Genomic DNA, 27,050 nt, shown 5'->3' with positions numbered 1-27,050 from the left:
AGTACACTTGCTTTTTTCCATTTTTTTTCTGGTACCATTTACACTTTCTCTATTTATGCACATATTACCATCCAAACGTGGTGGCTGGTAAACTAGCCATTCACTGTGCCTATACCTCCTGAGCCTCACTAGCTGATTTAGTGAGCCTTGTTATTCATTAATTTTAATTAGTATCCATCTCTAAGTCTTGGTATAGTACAGTAGTCAGTTCCAGTTAATAGTTACAAATAGTTACAAGTAATTCTGTTTGTTTTGCTCCTTGATCAGCTCCAGCTTTTGGAATCTTTTCGCTGTCAAGTAACATAATTTCTCTTAATTCCCTTTAAGATGACTGCTTGACATTTTTGTTAAAGCAGAAATAGTTTATAGGAGCTATATAAAGAATTTGTGTTTTCCAGGAGCCATATTGGGTGGAAGTTGCAAAGAAGCAAGTTTAGGTTTGATATCAGTAATAACTTTCTAATAATTATATATAACCATCTAGAAGTGGAATGGAATGTCTTGAGAGGTGATGGGCTCCTCCTTTTCAGATGTCTTCAGCTAGAGGGTGGATAACCATTTGTGGGGCATGTTGTAGTGAGGGTTCATCCAGGGCATGGAGCTGATTAAACAGCCCATTGAAGTTCCTTCCAGCTTCCAGACTCTGATTCTCCGTTCTTCCCTGGGTTAGAGGCACATCATTAGTGGGTTTTTTTAAACCTAAATTTTACTCTTAGAAATCTTTGTTCTTTTGATGGAGAAAAAAGGAAGTCTGATTTATAGACAGTTGAGGTAGAAGTCAATGATTTGCAGCCTCCCTCTTCACACAGAAAGAAACTTAAGGTAAAAAAAGCCCTCACGCCCATTGCCTGTGTCTTCGTTGTTGGTTATGACTATGACCTCCACCATATATAGTTAATTCTCCATTAGGTCTTTCTGTGAATGAAGTTGATGTGTTTCAGGTAGACCTATGACTTAGCAAACACCTGTTTTTTTTTGTACACAGAGCACAGTTCACTCTTATTAATAGTAGCTGTTTCTGCTAGGGGAAAGAAATAAACTGCTTCTTAGGAACGCATTCTTGTTTTCCAGTTCACTGCTGTTGCCAGAATTCCCATTGGGGAAGATCTACTCTCTGTTACTTCACCTTTTGCTATGTACCTAATAAATGAAAGGTCACTTGCTTCTAACCAGTTTTATTCCATTTCTGTTTTTGAATCTAAGAAGCCTGGTAGAGTTCACTCTTTTCAGAATCTAATCCAGTTTCATGCAATACAAGTGACCCTGGCCCACTGCCACTTGACCCTGAAAGCTACAGGGAGTGCCATTTTTCTGAGGCTGCATTGTCATCAATTAGTTGGTCTTGGCACTACCCACATTCTAGGAGCAGTGCAGTAAATTATTCTATCTCTTGGTAGTTTGCTACATTCTTGTCCAAATGTCTCTCAATAAACCCCTTCTTCTGATTTTCATTTTTGGCCTTCTTTGTGCCCCCAAGTGCCTCCTTCTCCCATCCGGCTGCCATTTTGAAAACTTGTCTGTTACTATCCACTTGGCCTTTCAGACTCTCTTGTGTTTCACAGCCTAGTCTTTCCTCCACCCCTCTTATTATCTTTCCCTGTGCCCATTACCTACACATATACACATATGTATGTGTGTTTATACACATGCACACACAAACACATACACATACACACACAACTGTTTGAGGGTATGTTAGGCACCTTAAGTTGCCAACTTTTAGTGAAGTATTTGCATTTTTCCCTTTTATTTTAGCTATTATTTTTATCTAATACTCAAACCTATAAAATGCTTTATCTTTGGTTTGCTTAGTTTCTTTTAGATGGATAAGGAAATGCATTTTATCTTCTCCTATACAACCCTCTCATTTTCCTCTGGTGTTCTTCCTATTAGATCTAATTAATTGAACAAGTAAGTTCTTATGATCTGCATTCAATCAGTAATACCTTTTCTCAGTGCTGTCAGTATTATTTCCGATACTAAGTAACTAGGGTCAGGTTTTCTGGCTCTCCTGTTTCCTTTTTCCTTCTGTCCTCCTCTTGCACAACCCCCCACCCCCCATTGATCCTCGAGTTCCTGTCCCATCATTTAGACAACACCAATCAGTTACATTGTTCTGGCTTAGTGCTCATTTGATTAGGCCTTCCAGCACAGCAGGCAGTTTTCAAGCTTCCTTTGAGGCCCCCTGTGACTAATGTATTAACATTCATGTCGGTTTCCCTTGGGACAGAGGAGTGCTTACTTCTCCTGGTACTCGTTGCACTGTGAATCCATTTTAAATAGTTGCAGTATTATGATCATAGACCTCCTGTACAGTTTAAAGCATGAGACACCTAGAAGATGAATGGGAGTTATCCAGAGATGTGCATAAAAAAATCTTTCTCCCATTTGTGCCTCATAGGCCTCTTTTAATCTGGAACATGACTCACAAAGAATCAGGGTTCAAAATCAAACAAAATCAATTTCACTCTCCTTTAAAGTTTGAACTTTTTGAAGATGAACTGTCCAAAGAGCTGTTGAAACTTTTATGCAATGACTCAAATCTGGTGGTGCCCACCATGAAAGCATGGTGGGGGCAGAGGGAAAAATGAAGTCACACAGATGCTTTTCAAGGATAAAACACAGAACATTGCTCTCCACCAGTTAAGTTTTTCTTTACAAATTAATTTAAACTCAACTAATTTCATGAAAATGATTTGATAGTTGTCCGTTTCCTCCTGAATTGTGTTCGTTTCTGTTACTAGAACGTGATGCCTGGTTCCTATAATCTTTTGTTGTAGGAGAAGCTCAGTATGAGCTTTCACAAACCAAAGCTCATATTTCATATACCCTAGAACTCCAAGCATAGGGCAAGACTAATCACTTGCTGTTTACTGCATAATTAGAGGTGTGCTCCAGTTTAGGTAGCTGTAATGTGCTTATATTGGAGTATCTTGTGAAAATGGAATATGACCGAGGAAATTTAAGGGTACCTTCAGGACAAGGCCTTAGGCCCTCTGGCATAATACCATAGAATTTGCGCTGTTTTTATTTTGTATTTGTTTCTCAGGCCATCAGTGTAATTCTCATTATGCATAAATTATTTAGATAAAAAGTAACAATGAGGATACAAGCCAGATTGCCCATTTATTTTCAGTTATTGGATTCAGTTTGCCAAGAAATAACTCACATCTGTAATAGATTTCTTTTGGCTTTTCAGTTATTTTAAAAGGTACATTGGATTTTTCTTAGAAAATGGTGGTATGTATTTGACTTTAAGCTGAAGAAAGCATAAGTTTGAGTGCTAGTTAGATATATTCTGCTGATTCTCAGTTGTATTTCGTTTCCATCTTCTTTGCATTCCTCCTGCCATTTCTCTGAACCAGGTCCATGTTACCTCTTAGAGGACGATTACAGTACATTAATATAGTGTTGATGAGTTGCAACAATTATGCAAAGCAACTTAGAGTTATGCAGCAAAAGTGGCTAAACAGTGCATGGTCTTTGAGCAATCTATAACACTACTCGATCTATATTCCAAAGAGATCAGATGAGAAAGAACTTTCTATATACAGAAGTATATTTATAGCAGCTCTTTTTTGTGGTAGCACAGAAGTGGATACTAAAGGGATGCCCATCCATCGGGGAATGGCTGAACAGACTATAATATGAATGTAATGCAATGTTATTGTGCTCTAAGAAATGAGGAAATAGATGACTTCAGAAAAATGTGGAAAGACTTGTACAAACTGATGAAGAATGAAATTAGTAGAACCAGAAAACACCATTTGTATGACACTATCAAAATAAATAACTTTCAACAGTCTCAAAGGTCTGATCAATGCAGTGAGCACCATTGATTCTAGAGGACCAGTGGTGAAGATAGCTACCCACCTCCTGACAAAGAGAGGATAGATTCAGGGTACAGTGTGAGACTTTTAATCAGCGTTCCAATTTTCTCACATCCTCCCCAACACTTATCATCTTCCTGTTTTATCATGTTAGCCAATCTGATAGGTGTGATGTGGTACCTCAGAGTCGTTTTGATTTGCATCTCTCTAGTCAATAGTGACTTAGAGCATTTTTCATATAGCTATAGATGTCTTTAATTTCTTCCTCAAAACTGTCCAAATCCTTTGACCATTTATCATTTGGGGGAATGACTTGTATTCTTGTACATTTGACTCAGTTCTCTATATATTTTAGAAATGAGGCCTTTATCATAGACTCTAGTTGCAAAAATTCTTTTCCAGTTTTCCGCTCCCCTCCTAATCTTGGTTGCATTGGTTTGTTTGTGCAAAAACTTTTCAATTTAATGTAATCAAAATTATCCATTTTGCACTTCATAATGTTCTCTATCTCTTGTTTAGTCAAAAATTTCTCCATTCTCCATAAATCTGACAAATAACACTATTCCTTGCTTCCCTAATTTGTTTATAGTACCAGTCTTTATACCTAGATCTAAACCAAATTTTCCCAGACATTTTTGTTGAAGAGTATCTTCCTCAGTAGATTGGATTTATCAAGTGTTAGATGGCTGGTAATGTTCGCTTCTAAATCTTGTGTATCTAGTCTGTCCCACTGATATACCTTTCTGTTTTTGATCTGATACCAGATTGTTTTTGGTAATTACCACGTTATATTTTGAAACACAGTCACGCTGTAGCCCCTTTCTTTAAAAACATGCTTTCCCTTGAGATTCTTGACATTTTTACTTTTCTATATACATTATTACTGTTATCTCTCATTTCATAAATTTATTTCCTAAGAGTATTGACTGCTATGGCTTTTTTTTTTTAAAGCTGGTGCTTATTAGTATTGTCATTTTTATAAGCATGGCTCATACATAAACTTTTAAAATTTAGTTAAGTATGTAGGCATTTTTCCATATTTTCCATAATTGTATTTGTGTTATGTTACCTCCCAGATGTGGAATAAATGAATGAAAAAGGTATTTATTAAGCACTTGTTTTGTATCAGACACTGCTATAAGAGCTAGGGATACAAATAGGAAACAAGTAAGACACTCCCTGTCCTCCAGGTACTTTTATTCCAATAGGGCTAGACAGTATATATCAGGGTATGTGTGTTCATGGTGCCATGACTTGGATATGACCAGGAAATGGTATGGTAGGCTTGGAAATGAGGAAGATAAAGCCTACATCCCATCATCAGAGCACAGAGCTCCAGGAGCATTTTGTTACTACTTGAAATGGTGTTTCTCTTTCTGTCCGTTATTCCTGACTCTTTTTAGTAAAATATAAAGGTATTAATGATTATAGCCTTATTTTGTCTTATTTAACCTTATGTAAGGTTTCTTAGGGAAATCATCCTATCAGTCTTTGACGATACTCTTCCCTCGATTTCTTTTTCTTGACTTATTGCTATAACTACTATTTCTAGTACTGTATCAGATAATGATGACTTTGGGCAGAACTCTGGTCCTCGAGACATGAAGACGAAGGTTCTGGTCGAGCCTCAGACACTTAAAAGCTGTACGACCTTGAGCAAGTCGCTGAAAGTTCATCAGCTATAAAATAGGGATAATAACGGCATCCAGAGCTTCTGTAATGGTCAAATGAGATAACATTTGTAAAGCCCTTAGCACGGTGCCTGCTTATTCCCTCTCCTCCCCTCCATGCTTCACTTCTAATTTTATTGGGAACATTTCCAGGGTTTCCTCATTACAGATAATCTAGCTCTTGATTTTTGATCAGTGCTTTCGAGCACATTAGGCAGAGTCACTTTCATTTCCGTGCTTTTTAGTGTGTTTTTATCTGAGGACTTTTCTGTATCTGTTGATATAGTCATGTGGTTGTTTTGCTTTTTTATTGTTCATATGATTTGTCATGCTAATTGTTTTACGAAATGTATTCCTAGTTTAAATCCAACTTGGCTGTAATGAATATTTTTGGATGTATTGCTATGATCTCTTGGCCAATCATTTTATTTATTTCTTTTATTGTATCAGTATTTATTTGCTACTGATACTGGTCTTCTGTTTCTTTTTTACCGTCCTTGAGGACAACGGAAGGTAAAGGAGTCAGCTGTATGCTCTTGTTTCCTATCAGAAGTTGTGAGGTGGAGTGCTTTCTGCTCTGCAAGGTTCCCGTTATCTTTTTTTTTTGGCAACTTAATTCCTTCTTGTTACAATCAGGTCTGCAACTGGAGTTCCTTCTTCATTTCCTGTATCATTTGAAAAAATAAATTCATTTTTATCAAAGAAAATCAAGAATTTACGAGGTGCTTTTAGTAGGGAGAATTCCAAAACATGCTTAGACAATTCAGCTCCCTCATTCATTAATGTATCATGTTCCTACTAAGTTTGTGATTTGTTTTCCAAGCTCCTCATCTATTTCATTCTTCTGTCCAAGTGGTCTAAAGCAGGTGTATGTCAGTACTTTCTAGTGCCCTTGTATTTCATGATCATTTCTATGCAGATGTTTATCATAACTACTTTCAACCACTGCGTATCTCCAGTATTTCAAGCTGCCTGCTGGTCATCTCTGCTTACATGCCAGAGCCTTCACAAACTCAACATATCTAAAACTAAACCCATTCTTTTTCTCTCTAAACCAACCCCTTGTGCTGAATTGGCTAATTCTGTCCGTAGCAGCACCATTGTCAGTCTCCCAGGTTCACAGCCCTGTCCTCCCAAATCTTCACTCTCAGTGACCAGCGCCCCTCCCTCAATCCTCTTCATCTCTGCCAGGTTTTATCAGTTATACTTTCTCAGCATTTCTCTTGTTTGTCCTTTCCTATGATCTAATATTAATGCATCTTTATTCAGGTCCTTACCGCTTCTTGGCCCGGACTATCACAGTAGGTGACATTGGTCTCCCTCCATCCACTTTCTCTCCTCTCTAATCCACATTCCACACAATTGCCATATGGATATTCCTGAAGTGTAGGTCTGAGTATATCTTTCCATTTTGTTTTTCAAGTCAGGACCATGGCTCCCCATTGCCTTCAGGGCAAATAATAAACTTATTTTGGCATTAAAAACCCCTCACTGTCAGGCTCCAGCCTATCTTCCCAGGCTGATTTGCGTGTGCACACACATACACAAATACTTCTATTCTACAATCTGGTCTGCCTCCTGTTCCCTATACACTATACAGTTTAAAGCCCTCTTAATCATATTTTCAAGACAAGTATATTTTAACCAGCCTTATTCAGTTCACTCCCTTTCTTTCCAAGAGCTATGTTTCAAGCCATGGTTCAGAAATAGAAACCCCGTCCTCATCCACCATCTTCTTAATTACCTTTTTCCTTTCAAAAACTGCTTTTCTCCTCAAAAGCCCCTGCTTTTCACTCAGTAGCAGTGAGAAAAACACCACCTGTGATCCTGAGAGGCACAGTTTCTTACCCAGGCCATCATAATCCCCAGCAACCTGAGTATTAGCTTTCATGTTTGAAAAGGCTTAGGAACCTCTTTGTCACATTCTGGATACATATTCTAAGAAGAAAGAAGACCTTTTTATTATTGTCAAGACAACAAATGTCTACCTTAGTACCCTTCAGCATGAAGTCACCCACCAGTATTCCCTGCCTTTTCTTCCTCTGAGTGGTATTGATGACCTCTCATCTTATGGCTTTACTATATCTGCCATACTTCCCTTGTAGCAGAAGATGCTTCCTCCTGAGATGGTATCTAGTGCTTCCTGGGAAAGAAAGAACTTCATACCTGTTATTTAAAATGTTTACTGGTCCTTCTTCCTTTTCTTTCCATTGTTTCAACCTTCTACAACCTAACCACTTCTCATTCTCAACTTGGAACATGGAAAGGGATTCCTCTAAAGATATAAAACACATATAACAATTACTGACCATGTCAGACACACTACAAAATTGATAAAGGTTATTGGCACAATTCCCCTTGCTTTCCATACCTACTAGATACTAGATCTTAAATCCTCTGACCTCCATGACATATAGATCTGCCCAGATATTTCAATTATAGGTAGATGTTGTTACTGATAAAATAAAAATTTAAAGTAATTTTTTGTCATGTATTTTCTCCACCAGCAGGCATTAATAGTGCATGTACCATCATGTGGTTACATGAGGTTTTTGTTTTCCTTACAAAGAGATCTTCATTTACAAAGTTCTGTGTAAGATAGTTTTCTGTATTTTGTTAAAGTTACTTGTGTATGTGTTTTAGCATCTCTACTAGATGATAAACTCCTTTTGGGAGCGTACATTGCTTTATTTATCTTCGCATTATCTTTAGCACATAACAGTACAATTTGTAGATATATATTCAGTTGACATTAATAATTTTTTGAATGCATAGCTGAATTGTCTGCATATACAGTCTGAAAGTACATGTCCTTGTTTAAATTCATATCAGAAATTTGAGTTTTACCCTTTGAGAAAGGCAGTTGTTGCCTGCATGGTGTGTGATAAGTGCAAAAGATTTTGAAAGGAGAGCTTACTAGCTTAGTTCAGAACAAGAGTGAGAAAGAAGAAAAAAGTTGTCATTTTTCATTTGTTGTAGCATGTGCACTAATTTATTTAAAGAGGTTGGGCCTTATAACTCAAAATGATACCATGTATCCTTACAGTTGGAGTAGAAAGATAAATTTGAAAAGCTAACATTGTGTCTGTTTTTGGTTGGATAATGAAGCATGGTATCTCTTTCCTAGGAAAGTCTGTAACCCTTGAAAGAAAATGGAAGAATTGGTAGTAATGGAATATAAAACTGCAGTGACTGGTTAATTCCCAGAGAAGCAGTGCAGTACAGAGAAAGAACCTTGACTTTAGAAAAGGTCTGGGTTGGTCTCCAGCCTCCGAGACTTCCTTGCTCTGCGAGGAGCATCACTTCACGGATGAAATCAATTTCCTCATCTGTTTAATGGGGATAATGATCACTTCTCCTACCTCCCTTCACAGGGTTGTTGTGGAGATCAAATGAGATCATCTCTGTAATGTTCTTTGTAAACTTTAAAGTGCTGTATAAATGTCAGTTATTATTACTGCTTTTCAAATGAGATAATGTACTTCAAGTACTTTGTAAACATTAAGGCAGATATAAATGTCTCATTTTATTATTATTAATATGGAGAACAAGGCTTCTAGAGAGTTTAATATTTAACTTCTTTCTAGGCTTGAAAAAAAGAAGAGACTGGAAAGAGGATAAAAGAATCCTTGGACAATAATAATTAGTAGGAAATCACAGAAACTGAAGGAATCTTACAGGGGTCAATGCATCCAGCCCCCTGATTCTGAGGGTGGAAAACTGGGGCCCTTGAACTTGCGCCTTGGTAGAGCAGCAAACACGTGGCTTCTGACAAAAAAAACCCAAAACCAGTGCTCTTTCCTCTAAAGAATGATTGGACAAACAGTGTCGCTCTTATTTAAAGTATCTATGTGTGTTGGGGGGAGGGGATGCCACTCAGTATTTAAGGTGTCCAGGGCATTGTTTATAGTAATTTTGACACATGATAACTTTAGGACTTTCCTTTGTCGTAGGGAAAGTTCTTGGGGTGGAGGGAGGGGGTTATTGTTCTATGAATGCAAGAAAAGCAGTCACAGTGAGCATAGTCTTGAGTAGAAGGAAAGCTCTTGTTCGCTAGAGCTGAGTACTTTGCCTATTGAAAAGGAAAGACCCCATTGGCTGAATGAATGGAAGAAAGAGGAACGTGCTCTGCTGAGCACAGGAAGCCCTAGGACAGAGCAACATCATGAGGACGCAGCTTCGTGTCACCCTTAGAGCCAGACAATCCTAGGCAAACACAACAAGGAGGATGTGAGAAGCTTTGGTTTTTGTTTTTTTAGCATAGGAATATGATGTATCATCAGAGGGATTTTGAGGAAGTTCAGAGGGTTGGTTTTTTTTTTCATTAAAGCATAGGAACTGGCCATTTCAACTTGTGGTAGGAAATTATAGGTAACACTAAAGTGGAGTGGTTTTTATGTTCCTTTGAAAGCTCTTTCAATATTTTATCATGGAAATAGGAAAAAAAAGAACCTTTTATGGAATTGTATGGGCACTCCCAGCTTTTTACTTAGAAAGATATTCAAGAAGGAAAAACATTTTAGGGTAGTCAGAAGGGCGGTTATTCAGTTTTTCAAGAGGAAGAAAAGTAACATAAAAGTCTTCTACCAACAAGAATTTTAAAAATTGCTTCATATTTTCTAAAAACATACATTAAGACATTGCTTGGCAACTAGTACTAGATAAATGATTATCAACTAACTTGGGGCAGCTGGGTGGTGCAGTGGATAGAGCCCCAGCGCAGGGGTCAGGAGGACCTGAGTGCAAATCTCACCTCAGACACTTGGCACTCACTAGCTGTGTGACCTTGGGCAAGTCACTTAACTCCAGCCATCCTGAGGAATATCTGGTCACTGGAAATGGCTCTGGAGGAGAAGTGAGGCTGGTGACCTGCACAGCCCTCCCTCCCTCAAAACAAAGTCAAGTGCAAGTCATGTCGTCATCTCTCTGATGGCAGGGTCTTCTTTGGCAATGAAGGACGAACACACAATCAGCTAACTCACTGATGCATGTAGTAGAAGGAATACTGCTTTTGAAACCCTGGTTCTTAGTCTGCCTCTGCTGCTTACTAGCTTTGTGATCATGGGAAAGCCATTTAACGTCTCTGACCTCACTTTCCTCTCCAGTAAAAAGGGCTTGGACCCCAGACTCTGTATGGTCCTTTCAGCTGTAAATCTATGATCCTTGTGATAGGCAGTTGGGTGGCATAATAGATAGAGCTTTGCCTGCAGTTGGAATCAAGAAGAGATGAATTCGAATCCTTCCCCAGACACTTCAGTGTTTGATTCTGGCAAGTCTCTTAACCTCTTTCTGCCTCAGTTTCAAATGAGATTGTGTGCGTGCGTATATTTATACACACTCATACTTATGCACATATATGTGTATATATATATATATACATTTGTGTGTATATACATGTACATACATTACATGTGTTGTGTGTGGGTATTAAAAAAAAATCACTTTTCAACCCTTAAAGTTCGGTTAGTTTTTATTGCCATCCTTTGATCCTTATACTAGTTGGAAATCTATTTTACACATCAGAAGGCTCTCCCATCTCTGTTTTTTTGATGGATAGATGAATAGACTTTCATACAGAAAGTTAGTGGCAGACTGGGATTAGAACCCGGTTCTCTTTGTCTCTTTAGCCCAGGGTTCTTAGCATTGCACCATAGTGACTCCTGGTGCTACAAAATCATTGACTCCTCTTAGGTTTAAACATGAAAACTTTAGCTTTGGAAGTACTAAATTTCCTTGACAAATTAAGTTAGTTTAAGTAGTGTTGGGTCTTTTGAGATTCAGTATTAGAGCTATAAGAAATGTAGCAGGCTAAGTGTTGTTTTTTGTTTGTGTTTAGGAGTCCAGGGCAGGTAAAGGAAATAGAAGAAAATCTTGGTCCAGCTTTATGTTGTCAATACTTCTGCCTTCTGGGCCTGCTTCGTAGCTTCTGTGATGTAGGACTCATTACTCTCATGTCTTCTCACACTGGTGACGAGAGAGCTTAGTGAATGGTTACTAGGGATTCCAGCACAGATTTTTAGGAATGGCAGATGTCTTATCTTCAGAACCACAGGAATTCTAGTTGTGTCTCTTAGTTTCAAACCAAACATTTAACAAAATGATCTTTGGAATGAACAGACAGTGCGCATGTTGGCGTTTAGAGTTTGTTTGTAATTGTACCTTAAATATTTGCCAAGGGCAACGGTATTTAGTCAGAGTATATGATTTGAAAGTTTTGTGTTATTTGAAAATAAATATACAAACACATGGAAGATAATTGCTTAATCTTATTTCATCAAGTCATAACTCAGTATGGCGGCCTTCCTGCAGCTGATAAATTTCTTTTGCCATCTATATTAGATTTATTCTGTTACTGTTTAATTCTTCAACTTGAATTGATTTCAAGTGAGGGTGAAATAAGTTTAATCAAGTAAAGGGCCCATTCAGTGGCTTTATGCCTTTCCCAAGTTAGTTGTCTGACTTTGTGACAGATTTCTTTATGATGAATTTTTTTCTCTCTTCTCTCTTATGTTCCTTTCACCCAATACCTCCTCTTCTCCCCTACCTATCCCTCCCCAAAAGCGCATACTCCTTTCACGTTACTGCAGATGGTCAGATGCAGCCCGTCCCTTTCCCCCCCGATGCCCTCATTGGGCCTGGAATCCCTCGACATGCTCGTCAGATCAACACCCTTAATCATGGAGAAGTCGTGTGTGCAGTTACGATCAGCAACCCCACGAGACACGTGTACACTGGTGGGAAGGGATGCGTCAAAGTCTGGGACATCAGCCAGCCTGGTAATAAGAGTCCAGTCTCTCAGCTGGACTGTCTGGTAAGTGAGCAGGAACTTATGCACAAGGGTAATTTCTCCTTGGAGACTCAATAAGGAAATAGCTGTCCTGGCTTTGGTTTTATTCATATTATAAGGAAATAGAGGCCAGTTCTGCTTCCTGTGCTTAGTATTTAGCTTGACTTTTCCCCCTCCTTAGATTTAAAGGCTTCATTTATGACTACTGTGGTTGATGTAATCCCATCCCACTGCTGCTATGACCCCTCCCCACAAGAGTTCATATTTATTTGGATTCCAATTGTAAGAGAGTTTTCCATTTATTGATTGGAGCATAGCTAAAAGTGCGCTGGGAATTCTTTTCATTCATTTTTACTTTTGTTTTTGTTTAACTTTTGCATAAAAGTTGGACAGCAAAATAGCATAAAAAGCATTCTGAAAAATTGACATCTTTTAGAGACTTCAAGGGTACATCAGCAGTTATTCATCAGTCTTCTGATCAGGAGACACCAATAGGTACTAATTATAAAAACTCTTAATTGTCTCCGTTAAAGAATAATAGATACACTCATAAAGACTCGTTAAAGTGTCTCATTTAAGAAAGCAGGGCAAAAATATGAGTTCCACAGGAGAGGTGATGAAATGTCTCCTGCCTTCTAGTAGAGATGTGGTGGACCACAAGTAGGGAACATTATATGTGCTTTCTGTTGAAGTCATGTGTTAATTGGTTTTTCTTGACTTATTTTCTTTGTTACAAAGGAGCCTTCATGGGACAGGAGTTTACAATGGAAAATGACTGTACAAAAATGGCATTTTTTTAAAAAAAGTTTAAAATTGTGATTTTTTTTTAAAGTATAAAACTTAGTAAGCTTATCTCTAAGCACAGGACCATCGTTTTGTAAAGATCATGTGCAGAAAAGTGATAGAATATGCTCTGTACTGGAGCTGTAATTCTTAGGTTATAGACTACGTATCATTTGCCTTAGACAAGCTCCAAGGGACCTGCTCTGTCTTGGTGATTCCTGCACTCACTTTCCTGTCCTAGATAAGTCCCTGTGAGTTACACACTGCCTTCTAGGGAATGTGAATTCAAGAAGTTGCCAGGAATCCAAACAAGAGGTTTTTTGGTTTGTTTGTTTTTTAGGGACATTGGCTATCTTACCATTTTAACCACAGGAATTCTTGTCATTTTTCACCAGATCATTTCATAAAATTTTTCAGTTTTCCTGGACAGAATTCAGATCCCAAACTAAAAACCCACGCTGTGTGTGGTATTTGGGGCTATGTAAAGTAGAATTAATTTAAATGTTGACAAAGTCACTTAGCTAAAGTTTCCATGGTTGACAGCAACTGTTCTTAATCACTGAAAAAATCCAGAATAAATCTGTACTATTACTTCAAAAAAAAAAAAAAAACAACATGAATTTATTTTAGATTTAGTGGCTGGATGGAAAAATTTAAAGTGCAGTGAAAGCCCTTTCGTCCTCTTGTCAATCTGAGTCACCTAGTTTTGTTGTATTTTGTTTTTTCAGTATACGTGATAATATCTCTCTGATTTTGAGAGTAGAAAAGATGAGAATTTTCCCATCGTCTTACTTTTTGCCTTTCAGGTGGGAGACCTAGTACTTAATGGATATGTTTTCTTCTAGGGACAGACCCATGGGAAATTTCCTTAGTAAAAAGTTACCTGAGGTAGGAAACAATACACATCTTAGGAAACAGGTTGGAAAGCTGTGAGCAATGAAAAAAATCTGTATCATTTCTTCATTATTCCAGTGGTAATTCATGGGGTATAAGGAGGCAAAGGATTTATAAACCAGCTTTGAACAGGTTGCCAAAGGGAAAAGAGTTATTTCTTCTCAAGAGAAAGAAACATGCAACCTTATGTTTACTTGTAGGAAAGTGAGTCTAATATGGCCCTATCTACTGCATTAAAAAAAAATGGACAGAGCAGGGAAGCGAAAGCTATTCCATCTACATTTTAAGGCTGGTTTGTGATGGCTTTTGATGACACCGCAGAGAAGTTAGGACTTGAATGTTCTATTTTTAACACTGCTTTGGTACCTGAGACATCCCAAATTTGAAGCCTGAAACCAAAGTAGTGTTAGGAAAGATAGTATTATTTCTTGGGTCGTGCATCGAAGTAATTGAGCTGTGTTTATGTCACAGAACAGAGATAACTACATCCGTTCCTGTAAATTGCTACCTGATGGCTGCACCCTTATAGTAGGTGGAGAAGCTAGTACGTTATCCATTTGGGACCTGGCAGCTCCGACCCCACGCATCAAAGCTGAGCTGACATCCTCGGCTCCTGCCTGCTACGCCCTGGCGATCAGCCCTGATTCCAAGGTCTGCTTTTCCTGCTGCAGCGACGGGAACATCGCAGTGTGGGATCTACACAACCAGACTTTGGTCAGGTAGGTCACTGGCCCCGGAAGAAGGAATTTCAGAAGAGGCACTGTTTGTGTAGGTAATGCAAATGCTCCTGATCCAGTTATCAGTCAGTCAACCAGCATTTATTAAGTTCCTACTGTATGGTAGACATTCAAACTCTGGAGATATAAAGAAAAGGCAAAAATAATCCGTCCCCTCAAGGAGCCTATATTCTAATGAGGGAGACATGGACATAAACAGGTGGATGCAGAACATACGTACAGGGTGAAGGACAAGCAAACTTAAGTCTAGCTGAAGTCTAAGCCGTGTCTGAACTGGGGAAGGCTGCCTGCAGGAGGTGGCGTTTTAGGTCTTACAGGAACCCAGGGATCCTAAGAGATAAGCAGTGAGGAGAGAGTATTCCAGGAGGTATGTGATGGGTGGAGTCAGTGTAAAACACAGAGATGGTAGGATTTCATGGGTAACAACCAGTACTTTCTAGACCAAGGGTTCTTGTTTTGGTTTGGTTTTTTTGTAACTGTATTTCAACATGTATTTGGCTTCCTCTGTATTTTTTACCTTAAAACATGATTATGAGAAGGATCCATAGACTTCACTAGACTGCCAGGGGTACCCAGGACCCAAAAAAGATGAAGAATGTGTGCCATAAACCTTTATGAGCCTGTCACCATGGCTCCTGCCCTGAATTTTTTATGGTTTCTCTTTTTTTTTTTTTTATTTAACTTTTAACATTTATTTTCACAAAATTTTGGGTTACAAATTTTCTCCCCTTTTATCCCCTCCCCCCCCCAAACCGAAGCATTCTAATTGCCCCTGTGACCAATCTGCTCTCTCTTCTATCCTCCCTCTCTGCCCTTGTCTCCATCTTCTCTTTTGTCCTGTAGGGCCAGATAGCTTTCTTTACCCCTTAACCTGTATTTCTTATTTCCTAATGGTAAGAACATTACAGTTGATCCTAACACTTTGAGTTCCAACTTCTTTAGCTCCCTCCCTCTCCACCCCTTCCCTTTGGAAGACAAGCAATTCAATATAGGCCAAATCTGTGTAGTTTTGCAAATGATTTCCATACTAGTTGTGTTGTATAGGACTAACTATATTTCCCTCTATCCTATCCTGTCCCCCATTCTATTCTCTTATGATCCTTTCCCTCCCCATGAGTGTCGACCTCGGATTGCATTCTCCTCCCCATGCCATCCCCTCTATCCTCCTCCCCACCCTGCTTGTGCCCTTGTCCCCCACTCTCCTGTATTGTGAGATAGGTTTTCCTATCAAAATGAGTGTGCATTTTATTCTTTCCTTTAGTGGAATGTGATGAGAGTAGACTTCATGTTTTTCTCTCTCCTCCCCTCTTTATCCCTCCACTAATAAGTCTTATGCTTGCCTCTTTTATGAGAGATAGTTTGCCCCATTCAATTTCTCCCTTTCTCCTCCCAATATTTCTCTCTCACTGCTTGATTTCATTTTTTTTTTTAAGATATGATCCCATCCTCTTCAATTCACTCTGTGCACTCTGTCTCTATGTACGTGTGCGTGTGTGCATGTGTGTGTGTGTACTCCCACCCAGTACCCAGATACTGAAATGTTTCAAGAGTTACAAATATTGTCTTTCCATGTAGGAATGTAAACAGTTCAACTTTAGTAAGTCCCTAATGACTTCTCTTTGCTGTTCACCTTTTCATGGTTCTCTTCATTCTTGTGTTTGAAAGTCAAATTTTCTTTTCAGCTCTGGTCTTTTCATCAAGAAAATTTGAAAATCCTCTATTTCATTGAAAGACCATTTTTTCTCCTGAAGTATTATACTCAGTTTTGCTGGGTAGATGATTCTTGGTTTTAGTCCTAGTTCCTTTGACTTCTGGAATATCCTATTCCATTCCCTTCGACCCCTTAATGTAGAGGCTGCTAGATCTTGTGTTATCCTGATTGTATTTCCACAATACTTGAATTGTTTCTTTCTATCTGCTTGCAATATTTTCTCTTTCACCTGGGAATTCTGGAATTTGGCCACAATGTTCCTAGGAGTTTCTCTTTTTGGATCTCTTTCATGCGGTGTTCTGTGGATTCCTTGAATATTTATTTTGCCCTCTGGTTCTAGAATCTCAGGGCAGTTTTCCTTGATAATTTCATGGAAGATGATGTCTAGTCTCTTCTTTTGATCATGGTTTTCAGGTAGTCCCAGAATTTTTACATTGTCTCTCCTGAATCTATTTTCCAGGTCAGTTGTTTTTCCAATAAGATATTTCACATTATCTTCCATTTTTCGAATCTGCACGCTATGTTCTGTGATATCTGTCATTCTCACAAAGTCCTTAGCGTCCATCTGTGCCATTCTAGTTTTGAAAGAACTATTTTCTTCAGTGAGCTTTTGAATCTCCTTTTCCATTTGGCTAATTCTGCTTTTGAAAGCATTCTTCTCCTCATTGGCTTTTTGAACCTCTTTTGCCAATTGAGTTAGGCTAGTTTTCAAGGTGTTAATTTCTTCAACATTTTTTTGGTTCTCCTTTAGCAGGGAGCTGATCTGCTTTTCATGCTTCTCTTTCATCCCTCTCATTTCTCTTCCCAGTTTTTCCTCTACCTCCCTAACTTGATTTTCAAAATTCTTTTTGAGCTCTTCCATGGCCTGAAGCCCATTGGGTGGGCTGGGACACAGAATCCATGATTTCTGTGTCTTTGCCTGATGGTAAGCATTGTTCTTCCTCATCAGAAAGGAAGGGAGGAAATGTTTGTTCTCCAAGAAAGTAGCCTTCAATAGTTTTATTTCTTTTCCCTTTTCTGGGCACTCTCCCCAGCCAGTGACTTGACCTCTGAATATTCTCCTCACACCCACCTCGCCTCCTGGTCCTCCCAGCCAGCATTTGGGGACTGAGATTCAAATGCTGCTTCTCGCCTTAGGGCTTTTGGCGGGGGCAGGGCTGCTATTCAGTGTGAGAATTAAGTTCAGGTGGTCAGGTCTGGGCACCTCTCAGGCTCAGTTCCCTCAGGGGGTTTATGTACAGACCTTCCACAATGGATCCAGGCTCCCGCCCACTTGGGGAGCCCCTGTCTGCAGCCACCTCTCAGCTTCTATCTCCCGGGGGGGCCCGAGCCATGGGGGCACCCCACTCCCGTCTCGACCTGCCAAAGAGACTCTCTCACCGACCCCCGTCACCTGTGGGTGGAGGGGCTTGTGCCGCCGCTGGAGATCCCATCCCTGAAGCCTGCTCGGATCTGTACCTCTTGGAGCCATGGCCGCCGCAGGTCTGGGCTGGGCTCCGCGTCTGCAGCTCGACAGACCTTTTGCGAGAGGTTTGCAGGTCCCTCTGTGGGTGGAGGGACCCGCGTGGCCGCTGGAGATCCTGTCCCCGTAGCCCTCTTGGATCTTTTCCTCACGGTGTCGCGGCTGCTGCAGCGCTGCCCTCTGCTCCCAGTCCCGGCGCCCAGTCCGCAGCGCGAAGGACCCCCTGCGAGAGGTTTGCAGGTCTCTCCGGAATAGAAATCTCCCTCGCTCCAATATTCCGTGGCCTCTGGGTGCAGAATTCACCGTGAGTTGGTCCCCTCTAGCCGTTCTGTGGATTGTGGGTTCGGAGCTATGTGTATGTGCGTCTTTCTACTCTGCCATCTTGGCTCCGCCCCCTTACGGTTTCTCTTTAACCATCTTCACCCCAATTTTCTAGTATTTGTGTTTTGCCTGAGGAAGGATGAGCATGGGTTATGAGAGGGCATCATTGGAGCGTGTGCTTGTGCTGGAGTTGTTGATGGCAAACATGAGAAGCTACCTGATCAGAAACGATGTTATAAATTGTCCAGAATTACTGGAAGAACATGGCCTTGAAGCATGTTTGTTTTTTTTTTTTTTTTAAGTATTGGTGTTTTCAGGTCCTCAGTAAAACCTACACAATAATCCCATTATGTCTAGCAGAGTCGTGTTGTCTAAGGTCCTTTCTGTATATTCTCCTCTTGACCTTTCTACTTGTTCCGCTCTGTAAGGAGTGATTTTTTGTTCTTCCTCATCGTGGCTTCCCTGCTCTTTATTCATGACAATAACTGGCACCTAATCTGTTAAAGTGTGGCTTCATTTTTAAATCAATTAAATGTTAAGAATGGGATTGAGATATCTAAGAGATGTTACGTTTGCTTGCGATGCTTCTTTGATGCCTACTATCCTTTTGGAGTTTACCATCTCTCATGTATTTAAGTATATGTACCCGAGAGTAGGAAAAACTCTGACACCCCGTTTTATTTTCAGGCCCCATCTTTAGAAATGGGGTAAATGTCATGGAGGCAGAACCTCTTCTTATTCATGGGTGTTGACATGGCAGTAGAATTTTTTTTAATTTTACTGATTTACAGGGCAAGCAAATGAGACCTGATGATACTACTTCAGCTTTTAAAGCAAACAGTTCCCTGTCCATTATAGGCACTCGGTAATTACTGTGGATGCTTGCATGGATAGATGGGTGAATGGAGCCACAAGAAATTGATATTATGGATCTCTCCTTGCTTAGGTTTTACCATTTGTAAAACAAGATAGAATTTGCATGACTTTTATCAGTATAGACATGTTTTCATATAATCACAGATTTAGTTTCTGGGCTGACTGTGGTATTTCTTTAGATACTATATATACCGTAAATATGGGCTCTTTCTTCTAAAAAGTGTTTTTCACAGGTAAAAACTCCTAAATAGGCTTAGGTAGCTATAAGCCAAAAAAACCAAAAAAACCCAACACCACACCTTTGGAACAAATACTAAAGCTTTTTACTGGCAAATGTATAATGAAATACTTTTAGTAGGGTGGTAACTAAAGGTTAAGTCAAAGAATGTGCATGTTTTAGTAAAGTAAAGAAGTCCCACTTTTATGAAGATGGCAAGATTTGAAGATTTGAATGATGATAACAAGCATTTATTGTAGCTCTTTAAAGGTTTGCCAAGCACTTTATATGTTTACAGAATCTCATTCGATCCTCACAGTAACCCTGGGAAGGAGGCACTGCTATTTATTTCCAGTTTACAGATGAAGAAACTGAGGCAGACTGTGATTGACTTGCCCAGAGTTACATAGCTAGTAAGTTTCTGAAGCTGGATTTGATCTCAGGTCTTCCTGATGCTAGGTCTACTGAAATCCACTGCTCTGCTTCAGGTCTTAGAGTATGATTCTTAGTAAGTCTTAGACAAGTTCAGGTTGGTAATGATGAGAATAGGGGTGATCTAGCAAGTGACATGATCCAGGTGAGCCTGTTCTCAAGGGCTTTGAAAAGCAGAGTCCAAACCTTTCTCCATATTACATAGAGTATAATAATATGCTTTCCATCCTCTCTTTATGTTTGCCTTATAAGTTCAATGTCAAAGCCACTTCCATAAAAGTCTTCCTTTGATGCCTCATCATCATTATCTGGAGATGACTTTGGGATCTTGAAAGCTATGCCAGTAGACCATAAGCTCTAGGCATTAGTCACTGAGGGAGAAAGACTTTTAGCATGACCCAGCTGACAAATTTTGCCTGCTCTCCAAAGACCAGCCTTGCCACGTTTGGAAAGGCTTATTACCAGGTTGACCCTAGATGTTGAATTGGTCAGCCAGAGCACCACACAAAAAGTTCTACTAAAACGTGGATGAGTTGGCTGCTTTTATTAAAAGGGAAAGAGAATCTACACCCCAGTGAAAGGCATAGATTTTTGTAGTACTGAAGCCACTACAATTTTAAAAAACAAAAATTAGCTTACTTTCCATTTGTCTTCATCTTTTTTGAAGTTTGGAAGCACTAGAGTTGTTTAAAGGTGGAATGGGCTTCCTTGAGAGGTAGTTGGTTCCCTCATTTCCCTCTTTGGAAGTCTTCAAGCAAAGATTGTTGCGTATGTTACAGTAAAGATTCATTTCTTGTATGGGTTGGACACGTGGCCACTTAGGTCCCTTCAGGGCTCTCTGATTCTTTAGTGCTTAGAATCAAAAGAGATTTGGAGGTCATCTTCTATATTGTAATTATAAGGCCTACTTCACTAGTACCCTGGCATCATCAGTCAATACAAGTTAGGCTTCTGTTGTATACAAAGGGAGTTATAGCAGATAGAGACTGGCACAATGCAAGCAGTACTAGATTTCAAATCAGATCTTCATCCACAACCTGCTTCCGTCACCACCTCTGTGACACTAGGCAAACCTCTCAATAAATGAGACAAGTCTTCAGGGTTATAAGTTGCTAAACAGGTAGCAATCTGTGTGATTTTGAGAGAATTTTCTCGTTGAGAGTTGCTTATACCAATGAAATAATAAGCATGATTTTTTTTAAAATGTAGGGGCTACTATCCATGGGTATAATGGGTTCCCTCGTACCCTCTTGCTTGCCTTCTCAGTGTGATGGGGAGGAGGTGGAGGAAGAGAATTTGAAAATATGAATAAAAAATTTTGAATGTAAAAGGTAAGAGGTAGATTTACACCTAATTTCAGTGAGCTCTGGTGTGCCTGCCGTAGTACTTTATGCATGGTAGGTGCTCCTGTGAGCCTCTGTGTGATTCCTTTGAGAATACCACGTTGGTGCCCCACCTTAAAGTAATAGCTTGCTAAGATTCCTTCCATTTTTATCAGCAATTGGCTTTTGACTCTCTTTTGCCAAGCTTGAGGTCAAGAGGACTGGGTAGAATTTGGAATGACCCTTTGTTACTAGGATTGAGGATTTCCTCATGCAAAGCTCTAACATTGAAAACAGAGTTGAGTAAATATGTGAGCTCATAACCTACTGGCACAAAGGGCATCCTTTTGTTGACTCAGTCATGGTAATGGGATTTTGGTTTTCTGGATCCTGTCCTGGTAATGTTGCTAAACCTTCTGTATATTGAATGTGACATTTCACAGACTGCCATGGGGGATGGCAGGAGATGGCGAATCTCATCCATATTATTAAGCAGGTCTTGTCCTTTAACATCGTGTGCATTTGAGGATGAAATTGGGATTGTGCATGTTGCCCTTTAAAAAAAAAGATTACAGGTATGAGAGGAGTTGGAACTTCTGAAAGAATATTTTTTGGGGAAAGCTAATAAGGAACTGTTTAACTTCTCTTGTTTAGTTAGCTGAAAGAGTTCCATTTCCTTACTGCGTGCATCACAGAAACCATTTTGCAGGTGCAATTTCATATCCTCCCCAAGGGAAGGGTAGTTTCATCTTACACATCAGCAGACACAGAAGAGATGACACATGCCTACAGAGTCCAAAACTAACAACACAACAGTGTTTACCTTGAGCTCTGGCAGGAAATCATTATTCAATCGGGTTTGTTTTATCAGGCAATTCCAGGGCCACACAGACGGAGCCAGCTGTATTGACATTTCGAACGATGGCACCAAGCTCTGGACGGGAGGTTTGGACAACACGGTCAGGTCCTGGGACCTGCGGGAAGGGCGGCAGTTACAGCAGCATGACTTCACGTCCCAGGTGATGAGTCTTTCCTCCCTTTGAATATGCATGTTGGTTTCTTCCAGACCAGTGGAGGCCCAGACCAAGGAGTGGCTAGGTTGTGAGTTGTTTTTTTTTTTTTTTTCTTAAAGAAGTAGAAACACCCACAGTTTTCAGAGTACCATAGGCCAAGGCTCATGAAGCATAAGCTGAACTGGTCTACTCTGTTCTGTTTATGCATAATTTCATTCAAGGAATTTGAGTAGTAAAGAATACACTGTTTTCTTTAAGGAGTATTTGAAAGTCTGTTGTACATATGCTCACTATTTTAAGGTAGGTCAAAAGATGATTATTTGATTAATATATAAATAGTGGTAGGAAAATATGCAACACTGTTCTCATTGGAGAGAAAAATAATCACAGCAGCCTAGAACTCGTTTTGCTTTCATCCAGGAGGATAAGCAATGCAGAGCAATCGCAGGGGATCCTGGTTCTGTTACTTGTCCCTTAAAATGTATTTGTCACTGATTAGATAAGTGGAGTTTTGAAAGGAAATGTAAGAAGTGGAAACTTCAGAGCTTTGGGATATTTTGAAAATGATCTAAATAGTGAATATCTCCCATGGTGAGAGTGGTGTGGAGATATGTCTAAATCTAAACCGATACTTGGAAAAATGAGAAGATTGAATCTTCAGGCTAGGGATCAGGCCACTCCTGCTACTCCTAATGGCTTTGAATGGCAAAACTGGTTGACAGTCCTTTGATTTAGAAAGTAGTGGCACAATATCACTCTCTACCATCCTCTAACTAATATCCTGCAAGTTCTTAAGACCACATTGGCTAGGGCAAAGGTAGGAGAAGAAACGCAATGCCCAGAGACTATCCCATCCAACTCAGGCAAGCTCCCATTCTTGGTATGAGTCCTAGGTTTCTTCTCCCAAGTCCTAGAGGGTCCCAGACGAATTGTCCTTGAGTGAACTTTCAAGTTCTCATCTGAGTGATGGGAAAGTTCTCCCAGCATGGACCAGTGTCATAAACACTCCCCCAGGTCTTCAAGTCTTGGCCAGACCTAAAGTACAGAATCCAGTGTGTGTTCTCTTCTGTTGCCATACCTTTGGCATTATCAAAATTGACCAGAGATTCCTGGTTCTGGGCTGGTTGTCCTTTATGGTCTGGGCCTGATTGTCAGTCCTACACGTGCAGTTCCCCTGAGGGGCCACTTCCATCTTTATCCACCTCCATTTGTCTCCTTTGCCCAAGTAGTGTATGAGTTAGTGCCACATCAGGGAGAACATTCCATGGCACATGCAGAAAAGTAATAGTTTGGTTTTGCTAAACTCTGGAGTCAATACTTTCTAATTGTCATGGATGTAGGCTTGAGGGTCACCGTGAACAATGAGGCAGGAAGACTTCAGCCAAGTGAGAAAGACTGCAGGGCCAAGGACAGAAATTGTGCAGAGCCAGCAAGAGGAAGAAAAGTTTCCTGCCCACGGCAGATCTCCAGATTGACAAAACCAAAAAACAGCAACAGTGAAGTAACAAAAAATGAGGCCATGGGTTGTTAACAGTCTTTTTTTCAAAGACCCTGAATGATCATCATGGGGTTCTTCAGTTACTGGAAGCAGCTGGTTTTAATGGTTTCTCCATGACTTCCCTCAATAAAAGGAATAGGGAACAGCTTTATCAAATCTTTGAGGGGATCATGATGTAATCTTCCCAGAAATTTTGAAGTCATGGGGGGAATATAACCAGGACTTTTGGTTTTCTCTGAAGATGTGATGAAAATAGGAAGTAAAATATGCATAAAATTTTTCACATCAGGATTTTTCCTTTTCTTTGAAGGTGGGAGAGGGGAAATGGAAAACAAATTTTCCATAAAAAATTTTAGCACCCTTGACTCATCTGAATTTGCTTTCTTTTAGTTTAGGAACATACATAAAAAACGTGTTCTGTGTACCTTTCTTTGTTCATCTCACTCTCATGTTTGTTGCCTTTAGAAAAGCCTTGAAAAAAATGTTTAAAACTTTTTCAGCTCTCTTTAGGGGATGGAGTCTTTGAATGAAACTTAGTTCTCCCAGATCTCTACTTTTTTATGAGAGAAGGAAAAATACAGACTACTCCTTATTTAATTTCCTCTGCTTTTTTCTGTCTTACTCTGCTTATAAGGCATTTCTGCAGGAAGTCAAGCACTATGATAATGAACACATTTTATGTTTTACATATTATGAAATGAGTTTTTCCCATCCATATCTGGTAGAGAGAGAGAAAGAAATCTCAATATAACTTTATCCTAGTACCATTCATCCTCTTCCCTTTCAAGCTTTTTATGCAGAAGAATTAATCAGCTTGTTGACTCTCTGTAGATCTTTTCTCTTGGATATTGCCCAACGGGGGAGTGGCTGGCAGTGGGCATGGAGAGCAGCAACGTGGAGGTGTTACATGTCAATAAACCAGACAAGTACCAGTTGCATCTTCACGAGAGCTGTGTTCTGTCACTAAAGTTTGCTTACTGTGGTGAGTACAGGAGAAAACAAATCCTTAGGACAAAGTAAAAAAAACAAACCAGACTAACTGAGGCTCACGTCAGAACAAACGCCGTTCTTGAGTTAAACAGCTGGATGTAATAATAATACTTTTTCCATTTTGTTCCTAATGCCCTCAGAAACTACTAATGGGTGTCTGCTTCAATTCTTGTGATTAATGAGAAAAGTTACCCAGACTGTGGAGTTGCCTTCATGGAGATTTAGTATTCTTTAAGGAAAAATTTTACCCTTTCCCCGTTGCCACTTTTTCTACAAAACATACATTAGGAATGGTAGAAATTTACATTATATTATGGTATCTCTGTCTGTATATCCAACCCTTATCTCTTAAATGAATTCTGGTCCCACACCTCCAACCAGCTGCCCTATCTGTGGTTCAGCTTCAGCGTATCAGAAAGTCATCCATTTTCTTCATAAATTTGTCCTTCTTTTAGCCTTTACTGTTTTAATTGAGAGCATCAGTATCTACCTAGGTTCATAGGCTCTCATATTCATCCTTAAATTTCCCTTCTCCCTCACCAGGGAGTTTCCTGTTCAGCTGTTAACAGCCAAATATTAAAGAAGATGTGCATGAGGTTAGGTAAATCCAGCATAGCTGTCTTGGGGTGGGTTTGGGAATTTTTCTGTTTCTTTCTTGTTAAAACTTTCAATGTACCCCTTTCTACTTATAGGTAAATGGTTTGTGAGTACTGGAAAAGATAACCTCCTTAATGCCTGGAGGACCCCGTATGGAGCCAGTATATTCCAGGTAGGAGCTCCTTCCTAGAAATAGTTATGGAAATGTACCTTAGCCACAATATCTGTAGCCCTCCCGTTATGTGAAACTAGAAGTGAATGTGATCTCTTTTTTATCACTTCTCTCAGTAATATGTCCCTTTTTTGTTTTTCTAGTCCAAAGAGTCCTCATCAGTGCTTAGCTGTGACATCTCTGTGGATGATAAATACATAGTCACTGGCTCTGGAGACAAGAAAGCTACAGTCTATGAAGTAATCTACTGAAAACATGATGTGGTTTTAACTTTTAGAGTTGAACCGGGCCAAAATGTTTTGAATTTGTAGAAGTAGAAAGGTTGTCACTTAAGGAACAAAAAGAAATCTGATGTTTCCAAACCTTTTCATGAAACTGCTCGGAGTCTACAAAAAGGAGGCATCATCCAGCAACCCTACATAAAGGTCACCTGCCTAGACCAAGGAAGCATGGAGGCAAAAATGAATGGACAGCTCGCCAAGGTCTTAGATTCAGAGACTGAGTCTGTTGAAGAATGTTGGAGCCTTTTCTTTTCTTTCTCTGTGACCTCCTACAGATTGCTCTCATTGCCTGAATATGTGAGATTACCTTTCTGTTCTTTGCAGTTCAACTTGCATTCTGTCCTATGTAGAGCAGTGGTGTCTCCAATGAACTTGTTCCCTGGTTTTGCATCTTGTGATATGGTTTTTGTATTTTTGTTGAAGGTTAAACATTTGTATAAATTGTAAATATATTTGGTTTATTACAGTAAAGGCTTTAGTACCAACAAGTGTTTTTCCCCCTTCTTTATTAGTGTTTGTCAGGGTGTTGGGGATGGGGTGGAGGCATTAATATGGGTTTTATAAGCAAATCCAAAATATATGTACAGAAACTTTAAAATGAACTTTTTTGTTATGTTTAATGAATTTGTGTTTGAACTCTCATGTTGTACTTGTGTAGCCAGGTACAGAGGTTAACAGGTAGAGATGCGTCTCTGCTGTAGACTGTGAACTGTGTCAAAGCTTCAAATGGCAATTTGCCAGGGATGGAGGGTGGAGGGTGGGGAGACAGGGAAGAAGCCTTTGAGAAGCTGGAGTTGTTTCATCTGAGTTAATTCTCCCTACTATAGTCTCACAGCCAGAATGCAGAGGTCAGAACCTTGAAGGCAAGTGCAGTATAATAGAAAGAGCGCTAACCTTAAGAGTCAGAAGATCTGAGTACTTACTCTTGTTTAATAACTGTGTGACCTATCAAAAGATCACTTCATCTTTCTAAACATCCAGTGTATGTAGGAGTCAGGGAATTCAGGGTTCAAGTCTCACCTTGGATATTGACTTACCTGTGTGATCATGAGAAAATCCCTTAACCTCTCTGAGGTTCAGGTAACTCTCACACCCTATGGTATAAAGAGGTGGGTGGCAATCTACACGTTCCTGACAAAATTCCAAGTCCTGAATGTGTTGTTACGGGGCCGTCAATCACTCAACATTGAATAAGTGCCTACTGCCTGCCAGGCATCATACTAAACACTGCAGGTACAAAATGAGATAAAAAATAATCTCTACCCTCTAGGAACTCGCCATCTAACTGGGGTGACAAGATGCAGACAAGTATAGACAAAGGAAGCTCTATACAGGATAAATAGGAAATAGCTAGCAGAATGAAGGCTCTGCAAAGAGGAAAGGTTAGGGAAGGCTTCCTGTAAAAAGTTGGATTTTAGTTGAGACTTAAAGATACAGAGAAGTTAGTACATAGAGTT

At 39.7% G+C, this 27,050-nt stretch overlaps 1 protein-coding gene across 8 annotated transcripts in view; it reads left to right on the top strand.

Moving 5' to 3' along the window:
- Positions 1-26,081, top strand: part of LOC140501459 (transducin-like enhancer protein 1) — a 111,876-nt gene extending 85,795 nt beyond the window's left edge. For all 8 annotated transcript variants that reach the window (XM_072605146.1, XM_072605122.1, XM_072605157.1 and 5 more), the window contains 6 exons: positions 12,062-12,311; positions 14,436-14,683; positions 21,914-22,061; positions 24,385-24,535; positions 25,236-25,312; positions 25,456-26,081. In XM_072605146.1, coding sequence (XP_072461247.1) covers positions 12,062-12,311; positions 14,436-14,683; positions 21,914-22,061; positions 24,385-24,535; positions 25,236-25,312; positions 25,456-25,563 — 982 coding nt within the window. In that variant the 3' untranslated portion in view covers positions 25,564-26,081. The remainder of the gene's footprint in view (positions 1-12,061; positions 12,312-14,435; positions 14,684-21,913; positions 22,062-24,384; positions 24,536-25,235; positions 25,313-25,455) is intronic.
- The last annotated feature ends 969 nt before the right edge of the window (positions 26,082-27,050 follow it).

The sequence above is a fragment of the Notamacropus eugenii genome, chromosome 1, assembly GCF_028372415.1.
Source record: "Notamacropus eugenii isolate mMacEug1 chromosome 1, mMacEug1.pri_v2, whole genome shotgun sequence".
Taxonomy (NCBI): Eukaryota; Metazoa; Chordata; class Mammalia; order Diprotodontia; family Macropodidae; genus Notamacropus; species Notamacropus eugenii.
This window is presented reverse-complemented; position numbering and strand designations above follow the sequence as displayed.